This window comes from Macaca mulatta, chromosome 3 (genome assembly GCF_049350105.2).
Source record: "Macaca mulatta isolate MMU2019108-1 chromosome 3, T2T-MMU8v2.0, whole genome shotgun sequence".
Classification (NCBI taxonomy): domain Eukaryota; kingdom Metazoa; phylum Chordata; class Mammalia; order Primates; family Cercopithecidae; genus Macaca; species Macaca mulatta.
This window is the reverse complement of record NC_133408.1, coordinates 141912028-141928548: the sequence shown is the minus strand read 5'-3', so window position 1 is coordinate 141928548 and position 16521 is coordinate 141912028. Positions and strand designations below refer to the sequence as shown.

The following is a 16521-nucleotide window of genomic DNA, read 5'->3' as shown; positions in this document are numbered from 1 at the left end:
TCCCAGCACTTTCGGAGGCCGAGGTGGGCGGATCACCTGAGGTCAGGAGTTCGAGACCAGCCTGGCCAACATGGTGAAACCGCATCTTTACTAAAAATACAAAAATTAGCCAGGCATGGTGGCCAGTGCCTGTAATCCCAGTTACTTGGCAGGCTGAGGCAGGAGAATTGCTTGAACCTGGGAGGCAGAGGTTGCAGTGAGCTGAGATTGCGCCACTGCACTGCAGCCTGGGTGACAGAACAAGACTCCGTCTCAAAAAATAAAATAAAATAAAAGTTGTGTATTTTGAACATAGTTCTCTTTTTTTTTTTTTGAGATGGAATCTCCCTCTGTCGCCCAGGCTGGAGTGCAGTGGTGTGATCTCGGCTCACTGCAACCTCCAACTCTAAGGTTCAAGTGATTCTCCTGCCTTAGTCTCCCAAGTAGCTGGGATTACATGCATTCAGCACCATGCCTGGCTAATTTTTGTATTTTTGGTAGAGATGGGGTTTCACCATGTTTCAGGCTTGTCTCAAACTCCTGACCTCAGGTGATCTGCCTGCCTTGGCCTCTCAAAGTGCTGGAATTACAGGCATGAGCCACCGCACCCGGCCTAGGTTAAATCTTCATGTAAAAATCTTATGATGTATATAAGAACTTCCAAGCAGCAAACCTGGAAACCATTTTTAACCCTTCCATCTTAACCACTCCAAAATATTCTTGTTGATAACCGTTCTGATGTTTCCGCTTCTGTAAACCACCAGTTTCTCACTCTTTTAGACTGTCCTCTTCGCTGATGGAAAAATTGTGTGAATATCAGATCTTCTCATGTCAACGTTGCCCATTGCAGTAGTCCCAATTCCATATGCACAAAAGAACTGTTTAGGTTGTTTCATAATTAGTTCCCCAAGATGGAGCCAAAGGATCTATATTTTTACCTAGGTCTTTTAGCTGGTCCTTATATAGCCAATCCAGGAGATACTGGCCTATAGAGTAAATTCAATCTCTTTTTTATGTTCACAGTCTAATCCCAAATGTCCTTATTTTCTCTCCTCCTTTGAGTACTTTCTCCTTCTTTTAGTCTTAGGCTTTATTTACATCAAACTTCTCAATTCCCAACATAGATTATACATTCAGTCTGCTGTGCTTATGTATATTTCCTTCACTTTTTATGGGATAACCTTCTTTTGATATCCAGCTATGTTGTAACTCCACACACTCATCAGTTAGACATAGCCTCTTTATTCCCTGTATACTGCAGTCATACTTTGGCTGGACATACCTGTCTCCCCAGCTTGAATGCTGAAGGTCAAGAACAGTTTTGTTTCTACAGTGCCACGCACAGTGTCTGAGATACATTAAGTGGTGTTCAATAAATGTTTGCAGTAAACTACCAGGTATTTAAGTTTTATGTGATAAGCTGAAGAATATTTTACTATTTTCTGAATAGATGTACAAAGTTTATGTATTAAATTTTCTGTTTTAGAAAATACCAGAGGAATTTAATGTCTTTAATTTAATACAAGAAATGAGAACACAAAGGCATTCTGCAGTACAAACAAAGGTAAAGTTGTTTCCCTTTATAAACTGCTATTTTATAAATGCTTTCTTCTTTTTTAAAATGTTTTCTTCTTTTTATTTTTTAATCATTTTTCTCCCTCGTAGGAGCAATATGAGCTTGTTCATAGAGCTATTGCCCAACTGTTTGAAAAACAGCTGCAACTATATGAAATTCATGGAGCTCAGAAAATTGCTGATGGAGTGGTAGGTGTTATTGGCCTATACATTTTAGGAAACTTTTACTTTTTGTTAAGATGTTATATTTAGCTTTTTTTTTTTTTTTTTTTTGTCATCTTGTGTTTTGTCTCAGGACACTTAACATTTTTACTTAAACTCATTTCCTTCTTATTTGTATCTCTATTATGATGGCTATTTAATGACTCCAATATAAGATAAATTATGTTCTAAATGAAATAAAGTTAGGAAAGATCTCATGTCAAAAATCATAAAATTCATTAACATTTTACTTTTTTTAAAAAATTGCATTGTTCTCTTTACTCTTCCCTTCCACCCCCACCTAAGTAATTCTGCATTGATTGTACTTGAATTTTATTTTGTATAAAGTGTTTTCGTTATTTGTGTTTATGCTTTTCTTTTCTTTTCTTTTTTTTTTTTTTGAGATGGAGTTTCACTCTTGTTACCCAGGCTGGAGTGCGATGGCGTGATCTTGGCTCACTGCAACCTCCAACTCCCAGATTCAAATGATTCTCCTGCCCCCGCCTCCTCAGTAGCCGGGATTACAGGCGCACGCCGCCATGCCCAGCTAATTTTTGTATTTTTACTAGAGATGGGGTTTCGCCATGTTGACCAGGCTGGTCTCGATTTCCAGACCTCAGGTGATCTGCCCGCCTCAACCTCCCAATGTGCTGGGATTACAGGCATGAGCCAACATTCCTGGCCTTGTGTATATGCTTTTCAGTTAAGCAGAATTAAAAAGAGCCACAGTTAACTCCCTTTTGTTGTGTTGTAATTCAGTGTTATTTTAGCTTTATAGCATCTTATTGGATATTCAACTTCTAGACCTGACAAAAATACTGTATTCTTTTAGTGTTCTCTTTTCTGCCTTTGTTTTCTAACCAATTGTCTTGTTTCCCTTCTATATATCACCACCTTGTCCCTGAAGGTGCTGAGCTTTTTTTTTTTTCTTGTAGAATTTTACATCTTTATCATTGAGTCTATAACTATTACATTGTTAAACCGAGTATGAGAAAATAAATTACAAAATTTATAACCTTCATTTTCCTTTTCTCCCTTTAAGTGGTTTTGTCAGCTCCCAGAATATTTGTTTGAACTTCCTTGGTTTTCCAAATGAGAGATTACCAAATGCTGATCTCAGTTTGTTAAGATAGTCTAATATTGGTCCATGAGTTTTAAGAAATATGCATTTCTTTTATTAGCCAAGTGACAATTTCAGGTTTTTAAGTTTTATGTGACCTCATTCTTATTCCTTCATTAACATAGGAATTATTGTGCAAGGAAACCTCCTACAATGCCTTTAGCTTAATTAAATCCTGTTATGACATGTTCTGAATCTAGCCAAATATTTTATAATGTAGAATCTAATGTGTTTTTTGTTTTTTTGTTTTTTGTGTGTTTTTTTGGTTTTTGTTTTTTTGTTGTTTTGGGTTTTTTTGAGACAGAGTCTCGCCCTGTCGCCCAGGCTGGAGTGCAGTGGCCAGATCTCAGCTCACTGCAAGCTCCGCCTCCCGGGTTCACGCCATTCTCCTGCCTCAGCCTCCCGAGTAGCTGGGACTATAGGCGCCCGCCACCTCGCCCGGCTAGTTTTTTGTATTTTTTAGTAGAGACGGGGTTTCACCGTGTTAGCCAGGATGGTCTCGATCTCCTGACCTTGTGATCCGCCCATCTCGGCCTCCCAAAGTGCTGGGATTACAGGCGTGAGCCACCGCGCCCGGCCTGTTTTTTTGTGTGTGTGTGACGAAGTCTCACTCTGTCACTGAGGCTGGAGTGCAGTGGCGCAATCTCTGCTAACAGCAACCTCTGCCTCCCAGGTTCAAGCAATTCTCCTGCCTCAGCCTCCTGAATAGCTGGGATTACAGGCATGCATCACCACACCCAGCTAATTTTTGTATTTTTAGTAGAGATTGGGTTTTGCCATGTTGGCCAGGCTGGTCTCAAACTCCCGACCTCAGGTGATCCACCTGTCTCAGCCTCCCAAAGTGCTAGGATTATAGGTGTCAGCTACTGCGCCTGGCCATTTATAATATTTTGTATAATTTAATCTAAGTTGAGATATTTAATATTTCAAAAAACTGAGTAGGCTATAAACACTTTTCTTTAATTTGGGGGGTTTTTGTTGTTGTTGTTGTTTTTGAGGTGGAGTCTCACTCTGTTGCCCAGGATGGAGTGCAGTAGCGTAGTCTCGGCTCACTGCAACCTCTGCCTCCCAGGTTCATGTGATTTTCCTGCCTCAGCCTCCCAAGTAGCTGAGATTACAGGTGCTCACCACCATGCTCAGCTGATTTTTGTATTTTTAGTAGTGATGGGGTTTCACTATATTGGCCAGGCTGGTCTTGAACGCCTGACCTCAAGTGATCTACCCACCTCAGCCTCCCAAAGTGCTGGGATTGCAGGCATGAGCCACTGTACCCAGCATCTTTAAACTTTAATTGAAACGTATTTGTTTTATTCCATGAATTCAAGATTAATTTCAAAGTTTTTGTATCTGGAAATACAGGTTTTTAGGCTGGGTGCGGTGGCTCATGCCTGGAACCCCAGCACTTTGGGAGGCCAAAGCAGGCAGGATCACCTGAGACCAGCCTGGCCAACATGGCAAAACCCCATTTCTACCAAAAATACAAAAAAGATTAGCCTCCCAGACTGACGGGTACACCACCTTGCCGAGTTAATTTTTTTATAGAGACGAGATTTTACTATGTTGCCCAGCCTGGTCTCAAACCCTCAGACTCAAGCAATCCATCCACCTCAGCCTCCCAAAGTGCAGGAATTATAGGAGAAAGTTCTTTTATTGCAGTATTCAGTATTTAGGTTTTATTTTGTTTTGTTTTGTTTGAGACAAAGTCTCACTGTTTTGCCCAGGCCAGAGTGCAGTGGAACAATCACAGCTCACTGCGCCCTCAACCTCCTGGGCTCAAGCTTTCCTCCTGCCTCAGCTTCCCAAGTAACTGAGACTACAGGCACGTACCACCACACCTAGCTAATTTTTTAAAAAATTTTTTTGTAGAAATGTCTCACTATGTGCCACGGTGGTCTCGAGCTCCTGGGCTCAAACAGTCCTCCTCACACCTCAGCCTCCCAAAGCACTGAGATTACAGGCATGAGCCATTGTGCCCAGCCATTGTTGTTTTTTTTTTTAAAGCTTTTAACTATATTTAAATAATCTCCAGAAAATATGTGATAAATATTTCATCACCTTTTCTTCTTTTTCTCATTAGATCCAAGTCTGATCTTTGTAAGGTTTTATTCCATTAAATCAATCATTTTTAATACCCTGAAATCTATACTAGCATTATAATTCTATCATAGGCTCTTTCTGTCTAACAGGTCAGAGCTTTACAGGAATATAACAAGAAAGTCATACTTTGTAGGAGATGAGATGAAATAATACCCATAGTAGATAAAGTAGTTATTTCAAAGTAGTTACTTCAAACCTACTTTCTTGCTCATTGCATGGTACATAGTAGACATAAACTAAATGTTTGAGAGAAATATCTCCATAGATGAATGGATAAATAGTAAAAAAACAGATAGAAGATGGATTATCATTCCAGATAACTTTTTCATACTTTCCTCTTAAGAAATCATGTTTTCTGTCAACTTGTAAATATAGGTGACTCTTTTTATAGGATGGCTGTCTGTGGTTGCAGACCATTAATCTTAAAGAAAATGTGGAATCTGAAAAATTGAGAAAAATCATCTTAGAACTGTGTGGTGGAATAAAATGACTTGAAAGGTGTATTTACTATTTAGAAGCTATGCTGTGAGAAGTAAAAATAAGTCCCCACTTACTACTTTTCTGACAGTTTAGTTAATAGGTAAAAGTTCTGTTTAAATGTTCTGTGTTCCAGAATTATTTTTGTAAAAATCTTAGTTTGATATACTAGTTGGTTATTTAAGACTTCAAAATAAATAGTATTTTTTAGAGATATTTACAACTACAGTGACTTCCTGGAATGAGAGATCTAAAGAGAAAATTTGTTCTGTAAGCCTGTATCATATTGCCTGAGGATTTAGAAGTACCTTAATAAGCAAACATCTGTTAAGTTGTGCATCATGCCTTTTTATCTTATATATAAAGGACACCATTACAAGAATTGTTGGCCGGGCGCGGTGGCTCAAGCCTGTAATCCCAGCACTTTGGGAGGCCGAGACGCTGGGATCACGAGGTCAGGAGATCAAGACCATCCTGGCTAACACAGTGGAACCCCGTCTCTACTAAAAAATACAAAAAACTAGCCGGGCGAGGTGGCAGGCACCTGTAGTCCCAGCTACTCGGGAGGCTGAGGCAGGAGAATGGCATAAACCCAGGAGGCGGAGCTTGCAGTGAGCTGAGATCTGGCCACTGCACTCCAGCCTGGGTGACAGAGCCAGACTCCATCTCAAAAAAAAAAAAAGAATTGTCAACACCAGTATTTCAATTCTAGAATGATTAAGTAATAGCATTCGTAATTTGTGTTATGGTCCTTTTATTGTGTTTGTATAGTACATTTTAGATGTGATAATGAATTCTGGATTTTTTTTTTCCCTAAAATATAATTTTTTTATTTTTAAAGCACCCTGATTTATTATTTATTTTCTTCTGCAGCTGGTAATATTCTTAAATATTAGATGATTTGTTTCTTAATGTTTTTGTAGCCTTTCAAAAAGCTGCTATATGGAAAATAATAGTACACAAGATAACTTTACAAAGTTCTGTTTAAAACAAGAGAACACAGGCTGGGGCTGTGGTTCATTTCATGCCTATAATCCCAGCTCTTTGGGATGCCAGGGCAGGAGAATTGCTTGAGACCAGGAGTTTGAGACCTGCCAGGGCAGCATAGCGAAACCCCATCTATACAAAACATTTTTTTTTTTTTAATTACCTGGGTATGGTAGCACGTGCTTGTAGTCCTAGCTACTTGGGAGACTGAGATAGAAGCATTGCTTGAGCCCGGGAGTTCAAGGCTGCAGAGGTTTCATCGTGGCACTGCATTAGATTAATTCCTAAAATTCTTTTCCATTTCAAAAGTTGGGATTGCTTCAGCAAGTTGTATACATGACAAATGTGGATTCAAAAATTATGGGTAATACAAGAGAGTCAGAAGATGTAGGTGTGTAGGAGACATAATCCAAGAAGAACATTGTGAAGTCCAGTGACCAGGAGGTTTTGTACATGCTGTTTAGTTAGTGGCTCTTTATTGAGTTGCAGTTCTGCGTTGCCACATTGATTCCTTTCATCAGAGGAAACTCAGTATGTTCTGAAAGCTAATCTCCCCGAGAAGTTCTCTTTTGGTTCTTCCTGTTAATGGCTTCGTCATGCTCTTATTCACCCAGAATGAGGAATCTTTCATGAAACCTTTACTTTGTCACATGTAGTGTTTGCCTAAAATGTCCTTATTATGTCTTCTCTTTACCCTTCCACCTGTCTTCCCTCTCCCAATCCTCATTCTTTTTTTGTCAAAATCTTACCAATCCCTTAATGTCATTCTACATTTTACCTTAATATTGTCAACTTATTTTTTCTCAATTATCTTCTTAATATTTTCAACTATAACTTTTTTTCTGATTTCATAGCTTCATAGTACTGATTATGCCACTTTGGGGCTGTTAGTATTACCCTTCTACTTTTTTTCTGGCGATTTTACCAGACTGCATTTTGAAGTTAAAGATAATACCATGTCCTTCTTACATTTTAGTTTCCTCTGCATTGCCGACTTTGTTCAGTGCATTTCACATAGATATCCACATTGCCTTACCTGCAGCTCCAAAATCCAAAGAAAACATAGTTTTGTTTTATTTTTGTAAATTCAATATTATACTCACTTGGCAACAAAATATTTGATTGACATGACATGAGTTTGTTTATGTGTGCTACAAAAAAAAAATGCCGTTTTGTAGGTTAGAAACAGTTAAAATAGAGGTTCATATGGTTTGCCTTTAATTTTTATTTAACCTACTTAATGCACATTTTGGTACAAAATATCAAGTGTTTCAGAATTATGGTTATATCATTAATGGAAATAATAAGCAGATGATCAATAATATGTTGGGGTTTTTTTGTTTGTTTGTTTTTTTGTTTTTTGAGTCAGAGTCTTGCTCTATCGCCCATGCTGGAGTGCAGTGACACGATCTCGGCTTACTGCAACCTCTGCCTCCCAGGTTCAAGTGTTTCTCCCGCCTCAGTCCCCCAAGTAGCTGGAATTACAGACGTGCACCACCACGCCTGGCTAATTTTTGTATTGTAGTAGAGACAGGTTTTCACCATGTTGGCCAAGGCTGGTCTTGAACTCTAGACCTCAAGTGAGCCACCGCGCCCAGCCTAGAGGGTACCTTTTTGATGCAGAGTCTTTAAATTCTGGTGGTACCTGAGGATCTGAAACTTTGGCGGCCAAAAGTCCTGATTTGCCTAAGGCACACCAGTTCACACTAGTTGTCTAGGTATAATAATAATGCTCCTTTTTCATTCTCAAAAGAGCCCTGATTTGGACAATAAATTATATGGTCACCCTACCTATAGCCAGATATTTCTGCACCAAATGCCTGATTTTGGTGGGTGGCTTTAATTAAGGATGAATGCTTTAAGTCTTCTGACGTAACTCTGTTGTTCTGGTCAGGAAGTGAGATGTATAAAACTTCTAATTCATCAGATTACATATAAGGAGATAGGGTGCACTTAAAATTGCTAGGAAGTTGAGATCTCTAGTTTTTTAATTGGAAATAATTGAAGTAACAGTTACAAAGCTGTCATGATGGACATAGCAGAAGTGCCTTTTAATTAAAAACTGATAACAAAACAAAATGCAACTACAGTTTCAGAGTTCCTTAGTTGATAGTATATGTAAAGATGGCTGTTTTATCTGAGATGTTGGCAAATTATCTGAGATGTCTCCTGGACATAACATATCCTAGAATTAAAATACCCTAGCTAGATAAATATGAGATATGTTGATAGTGAAACTAATTCAAGGCAGTATTTTCATTTTACCGCTCCCCTATTCACAGTCCTAAACCTAAAGTTCTTATACCTGTATTGACTGTGAAACATCAATGTTAATGATGTTATTGGTCCTCATGACCAGCAAGAACCAAGGATATTCCTGGGATGGGCTCTGTCTGCCTTTTTGAGGTCCATTTGGGTAGCCAGTGATATAGGAGCTATTTTCCCTAATGGATTAGCGCACTCCATATAGTGACAGTGAGAGTAAGGCAAGAAATGGTTAAAATGAATCCTAGGACCACCAGTTTAAAAGTACTAGGTAGTAATGGGGAGTCATAAAATGATACTCCATTACTCCATAAATGGTATAAGCCTTATTTGTTGGCTCTTTTTTCTCTCTGCATGTATTAAGTTTCTAGTGGTAGTGATGGTGGGGCAGGGAGATACTACGTTCTTTGATCCACATTATCTTGGGGAATCTGTTTTTTTACAGTAGCATTTGAGATGTGTTGAAATGCTGCTGTACGCCTTGATCTTTCCAGTAACTGTGATGCATTGTTTTTTTGATACAGTCTCTTCATTGAAGTCTGGTCCTTCAGGCTAAAATATAGAGCCAGAATATAAGACTTTTTTTTTTGAACTTGGCACAATTGGCATTGTGTTAAGGATTGAAAAGCACAGAAACAATTTAGTTGAAACATGAGGAGGAAAAATTATTTTTCTTTTAACCTTAGTGAAGTATTTTTTCCCTTGGCAGAATGAAATTAATCCTGAAAACATGGTCAGCTCCATAGATCCTGAAAAACAAGATTCTCCTCCTCCGAAACCACCAAGGACCCGCAGGTATTGTATGTCTTTGAACATTTTCTTTAAAAGCATACTTGTTTTTACTCACTGTTAATTAAAATGACAAATTCTGAGTATTTCTACATTACTTTTATAACTTTTATTGTCATTGTTTTGTTAGAATGTGGCATATATATGACAACTGATTTGTTACTGGTTTATTAAAAATTTGGTTTCATTTTGGATAAAATTTCAATAATATGCTGTAGTAGAATGTGGATACTACCATGAATTGACTATAGTTTATGTTTTGATATGTGATATAACTAAAATTTTAGTTATGTCTAAAGATTTCCATTTTTCTCCTGATGACTAAATATGCTTGCCAAAAATTGCATGCATGTTGAAGAAGTGTGAAGATATTTAATAACGTTACTAGCAAAGATGAGTTTATTTCTTTAATTTTTCTTGCTTTTCTACCAAGCTCATTTATAATAGTTAAAATCATATATATTCCTATCTTTCTTTTCCTTTCCTTCTTGTTCAGGGTAGCTGCTAAGTCAGTAACATGGTAGTATGGAAAGAATACAGAGTTAGAAGAAGATAGTTTCAACTCCTTTTTAGCCATTTAGCTCTGGGATCTAGGATTAATTTATTTAATCCTGGGGAGAAGGAGTTAAGTATTGTCCTAAGGATTAAATAAAAAACTATTAGAATATTTTATAATGTCTTTCTTGCACATAGATCTGCCAAAACTTATTGACTTCCCATCAAAATAAAGTCTTTTATACAGGATACACCACTTGTTTCCATCTTAAAACTTTGGTGAAAGTTGGGTCAAATGGCCAGGGTCATGTCTTAGCACTGAGTTGCTAATTCCAAGAGATCATTCTAATGAAATAATCCCTCTTAACAAAAGAAAAAACCTACGGTTTCCCTCAGTAACTAAAGGTTTGGTTAGAATCCCTCCACACCACAGGAGCAATTTACTCTCATTTTGACCATGCAGGATTCTAACTGCCTGGGAAGGAACCTGCTGAGTACAGAAAGAGGAAGTATGCTCTGGTATAAAGAGGCTTTTTACATAAATAGGTCCCATTCCAAATTTTAACTTTCACATTTGCTTCTGAATGAACTTCAACAAGCCACTTCTCTGAAAATTCTTTACTTCACTGTAGTGAGATATAGTACTAGTATTCTCCGTTGTTAAGAATTAGTGATAATGTATATAAAGCATGTAGTTAAGTGTTGTGGTAGTTATAGCCTCTGGAATACCTTTGCATACTTCTCTGAGGAACCTCAGGAAGCCTGTGTATAGATGAGGTCAGGTCTTAACATTTCAATGTTCAAGATGTTAGCTATGTGCTAACAAAACTTAGTAGTTCTTTCCTGTTTGATTTCCACTTTATCTACCAAAATTGGTTGGCATTTTAGCCATCTGTGGAAGGTAGCCAGTTTGAAACCTATAAAATATTAGTTCTCTAACTTCTCTGTTCCACATAGGAGCCCTAGGATCTTAAAAGAAACTACTGGCCCTAAAAAATGGAACATTTTTGCTGCCCTCTGAATTTGGTTTTTGAGATTGAGCCAATGTAGAGGTTTTCAAAGTCTACACTGATATTTATGATTTGTATGTTCTTCTACCTCTAACTACATGTAGCAGCAATCTCTTCTTAATTTTATAGGAAAAAAAAAAAGAGTAGAATACTTGAATTTAAAGCCTTTTTCCTATACCTGTTCAAAAGTTTGACTTCTGTTACTCTCTAATAAACAAAAAGATAATGAAGAAAAAAGCAAATGAGTATTAAGAAAAAATATTCAACTCAAGACAGATTTTTATTAGGCATACATTCCAGAAATTCTTTGTGTGTGATTTTATATTACATGCATAGGTCACCTTTTTTCTTCTTCATGTAATGGAGTCAAATGCCAGAAGGTCATCGTGTTTGACAAAGAGAACCTTGTGACTTCTAAGTTGGGATGAGTTTTAGAACTATTGTAAATTGATCCAACATAACTGAAAATAAAATCACAAAATCATAAGATTGATAAGTAAAATAGTGTATTTTGTTTTTCAGTATGGCTACAGTAAACACATTAATTGTTTAAAGTACACGATGGGGTCAGGCATGGTGGCTCATACCTGTAATCCCAGCACTTTGAGAGGCCAAGGCAGGGGGATCACGAGGTCAGAAGTTTAAGACCAGCCTGACCAATATGGTGAAACCCTGTCTCTACTAAAAATAGAAAAATTAGCCAGGCGTGGTCGCGTGCGCCTGTAGTCCCAGCTACTTGGGAGGCTGAGGCAGGAGAATCGCTTGAACCCAGGAAGCAAAGGTACCAGTGAGCCAAGTTTGCACGACTGTACTCCAGCCTGGGTGAAAAAGTGAGACTCTGTCTCAAAAATAAAAAAATAAAAATAAAGTACATGTTGGCTGGGCATAGTGGCTTACGCCTGTAATCCCAACATTTTGGGAGGCTAAGGCGGGCAGATTGCTCAAGTCCCTATTTACGTATATATAAAATATATGTGTTTTGTGTATATTTTATTTTTATTTATTTTTATTTACTTTTTAAACATTTTTGTTAAAAATAAGACACACACATTAGCCTAAGCATACACAAGGTCAGGATCATCAATATCACTGCCTTCTACCTCCACATCTTGTCCTGCTGGAAGGTTATCAGGGGCAGAAACACACATGGAGCTGTCATCCCCTATGATAACAATGCCCTCTTCTAGAATACCTCCTGAAGAACCTGCCTGAAGCTGTTTAACAGTTAACTAATTTTTTAACAATTAGAAGGAATACACTCAAAATTAACAACAAAAAGTAAGTACAAGCCAGGCGCGGTGGCTCACGCCTGTAATCCCAGCATTTTGGGAGGCCAAGGCAGGTGGATCACCTGAGGCTGGGAGTTCGAGATCAGCCTGGCCAACATGGCGAAACCCTGTCTCTACTAAAAATACAAAAATTAGCCGAGCCTCTTGGCAGGCACTTGTAGTCTCAGCTACCTGGGAGGCTGAGGCAAGAGAATTGCTTGAACCTGGGAGGTGGAGGTTGCAGTGAGCCAAGATTACGCCACTGGACTCCAGCCTGGGTGTGACAGAACCAGACTCCATCTCAAAAAAAAGTACATAAGCCGGTAACTGTTTTCTTTATTATTATTATCAAGAATTATGTCCTGTACGTAATTGTATGTGCTATACTTTTATATGACTGACAGCACAGTAGGTTTGTTTATACCAGCATCACAATAGACGTGTGAATAATGCATTTTGCTACAAATTCATGGGAATTTTTTAGCTTCATTATAACTTTGTGGGGTCACCATGGTATGTGTGGCCCATCATTGACTGAAACATCACGTGACTGTACGTGTCTTCCAGTCATTTTTAATATTCCAATTCGTTTTCTTTCGTTTTGTTTTCAGACAGAGCCTTGCTCTGTTGCCCAGACTGGAGGGCAGTGGTGTGATTATGGCTCACTGCAGCCTCGACCTCAGTTGAACCTCCCACCCTGGACTCCCAACTAGCTGGAAATACAGACACACACCACCATGCCTGGCTAATTTCTGAATTTTTTTTTTTTTGGCCTCCCAAAGTGCTGGGATTGCAGGTGTGAGCCACCATGCCCTGCCAGTATTCCAGTTCTTCCAGTTCTTAAAACTGAACAGAACTAGGAATGATTGGGCATTTGACAGAAGCCTCTAATATGAAAAACAGAGGAAATGGAGACAATACAGAGTAAAATGAAAAAGATGGGGGGAAAAAAGAAACTTAACAGTCCACTTCTCTCAGTCATTGGGAAATGAAACCATGAAATAAGACCTGTGGGTAATAAGTAAGAAGCTCTTAGAAATTAAGAATATAGGCCAGGCGCGGTGGCTCACGCCTGTAATCCCAGCTCTTTGGGAGGCTGAGGCGGGCAGATCACAAGGTCAGGAGTTCGAGACCCGCCAGGTCAATAGGGTGAAACCCCTGTCTCTACTAAAAAAAAAAAAAAGTTAGCTGGGTGTGGTGGTGTGTGCCTGTAGTTCCAGCTACTCGGGAGGCTGAGGCAGGAGAATCACTTGAACCCGGAAGGTGGAGGTTATAGTGAGTCGAGATCACGCCACCACTCTCCAGCCTGGGCAACAGAATGAGACTCTTGTCTCAAAAAAAAAAAAAAGAAAGAAAGAAAGAAATTAAAAATATAATACTATAAATTTAAAAATTAAGCAGAAGTTTGGGAAATAGTCAAGGAACTATTTCAAGAAAATGAATAGATAAAGAGAAAGTAGGAGAGAAAAGATGAGGAAATTAGAAAGCAAAACTAGAAGATCTGTCACTGAACTAATAGTAGTCTAAAAGGAGAGTTGGGAAGAAGAAATTAGCCAAAAAAAAAAAATGTATTAGAATTAAAGGGCATAAATTTTTTTATAGAGGGTATATACCCAAGTTTCAAATATAAAGGATAAAAATAAAATTGTTAAAAAATAAATATTTTAAATTAAGTATTTTAGAGTAAGATAAAAATAATGCTGAAATCTGGAGTAAGATTTTTTTAATTAAAAACTTTGAAAATACTCGATTAACAAACCCATATATCATATTCGATATCTGTCAAGCTCTGTTCTAATTGTTGTTCAGATGTTAACTCATTTAATTCTCCGAACTACCCTGTGAAAAAGGCACTGTTGAGGATATATGGGGTTTGTTAATCAAGTAAATCTCTAAAATACTGGTCATGAGGCTGGGCATTGTGTTTCACACCTATAATCCCAGCATTTTGGGAGCCCGAGGAGGGCGGATCACTTGAGGTTAGAAGATCAGCCTGGCCAATGTGGCAAAACCCTGTCTCTGCCAAAAATACAAAAATTAGCTGGGCATCATGGTGCATGCCTGAGGCTGAGGCAGGAGATTCGCTTGAACCTGGGAGGCGGAGGTTGCAGTAAGCCGAGATCGCACCACTGCACTTCAGCCTGGGAGACAGAATGAGACTCTGTCTCAATAAAAAATAAGTAAATAAAATACTGATTATGGAAAAGTGGTCTGATGTACATGTCGGGAAAATAATACACCTCAATTTATATCAAAATTTTATTTCATCCTTTTAAAACTCGTATTTTCTATTTGTATTATGATACGTTCTTAGGATAACCTATTGGTCTTTTTATATGCTTTATAAATTGTAGGAGGTGCCTACAATTATTTTTTATTTTAGATTGCAAAAATTTGATAGCTACTCTTTCAGATTAAGAACCTACTTGCAGGCCAGGTGCAGTGCCTCACACCTGTAATCCCAGCTCTTTGGGAGGACATGGCAGGTGAATTGCTTGAGTTTAGGAGTTTGAGATCAGTCTGGGCAACAAGAACATGGCAAAATCACATCTCTACAAAACATACAAAACTTAGCCAGGGTGATAGTGCACACCTGTAGTCGCTGCTACTTGGGAGGCTAAACTGGGAGGATGGCTTGAGCCCTGGAGGCAGAGGTTGTAATGAGCCAAGATTGTGCAACTGTACTCCAGCCCAGGTGGCAGAGTGGGACTCTGTCTCAAAACAAAATAAAGAAGAAGAATCTACTTGTAAAACTTCAACAGATATAGGAATATCTTATGAGAGTATTGCTGTCGTTGTAATATGATCAATATTCTGGAGATATTCATTTATCTTGTCATGTCCTATTCTAGGAATGTTGGAATGTGTCTAGAGAATCTGAACTTCACAGATAAAATTATTTATTTAATTTATTTATTTATTTTGAGACAGACTCTCGCTCTGTCACCCAGGCTGGAATGCAGTGGCATGATCTCAGCTCACTGCAACCTCCACCTCCCGGATTCAAGTGATTCTCCTGACTCAGCTTCCTGAGTAGCTGGGATTACAGGCGCACGCTACCATGCCTGGCTAATTTTTGTATTTTTAGTAGAGACGGGGTTTCACCATGTTGGTTAGGCTGGTCTCGAACTCCTGACCTTGTGATCCGCCCGCCTTGGCCTCCCAAAGTGTTGGGATTACAGGCATGAGCCACCATGTCCAGCCCACAGAGTCTCTTTTAAGGGGAAACCTGGTGTACCATGTGATTACTGCCAATTATCTGGTTGGATAATTAAAAGGTTGATCACCTGCGGGGGAAAAAAAAAAAGCAAAAACTCTGAGGTGGGATCCCGTGGCTCACCCCTGTAATCCCAGCACTTTGCGGGGGCCAAGGCAGGCAAATCACTTGAGGCCAGGAGTTCAAGACCAGCCTGGCCAACATGGCAAAACCCCGTCTCTACTAAAAATACACAAATTAGCCAGGTATGGTGGCATGTGCCTATAGTCACAGATGCTCAAGAGATTGAAGCACAAGAATTGCGTGAACCCAGGAGGTAGAGGTTCCAATGAGCCAAGATGGTGCCACTGTACTCCAGCCTGGGTAACAGAACGAGACTCTATCTCAAAAGAAAAACAAAAACTTGAATATACAAGCCCTCAAGAAATTTGCATCATATAAAGTTCTTAAAAAGCAACAAAGCCTGGGCAACATAGTAAACCCTATCTTTTTTTTTTTTTGAGACAGGATCTCATTCTTTCACCCAGGCTAGAGTGCAGTGGCATCATCACAGCTCACTGCAGCCTTGACCTCCCTAAGCTCAGGTGATCCTCCTACCTCAGCCTTCCTAGTAACTGGGACTGTAAGCACACACTGCCACACCCAGTTAATTTTTTGTATTTCTTGAAGACACAGGGTTTTGCCATATTGCCCAGGCTGATTGTGAACTCCAAGTAAGTCACGGTGCGCAGCCTTTCTCTCTCTCTCTCTTTTTTTTTTTTTTTTTTTTTTGAGACGGAGTCTCACCCTCTTGCCCAGGCTGGAGTGCAGTGGCGCGATCTCGGCTCACTGCAAGCTCCGCCTCCTGGGTTCCAGCCATTCTCCTGCCTCAGCCTCCTGAGTAGCTGGGACTACAGGCGCCCGCCACCGCGCCCGGCCAATTTTTTTTTTTGTATTTTTAGTAGAGACGGGGTTTCACTGTGGTCTCGATCTCCTGACCTTGTGATCCGCCCGCCTCGGCCTCCCAAAGTGCTGGGATTACAGGCTTGAGCCACCGCGCCC

The 16521-nt window shown here is 39.2% G+C and overlaps 1 protein-coding gene across 2 annotated transcripts in view; it reads left to right on the top strand.

The window, feature by feature from the left end:
* The window catches only part of PTPN12 (protein tyrosine phosphatase non-receptor type 12), a 105382-nt gene that overhangs the window by 72075 nt on the left and 16786 nt on the right, over window positions 1-16521 (top strand). For both annotated transcript variants that reach the window (XM_015134192.3, XM_015134195.3), the window contains exons 10-12: window positions 1466-1543; window positions 1645-1743; window positions 9411-9496. In XM_015134192.3, coding sequence (XP_014989678.1) covers window positions 1466-1543; window positions 1645-1743; window positions 9411-9496 — 263 coding nt within the window. The remainder of the gene's footprint in view (window positions 1-1465; window positions 1544-1644; window positions 1744-9410; window positions 9497-16521) is intronic.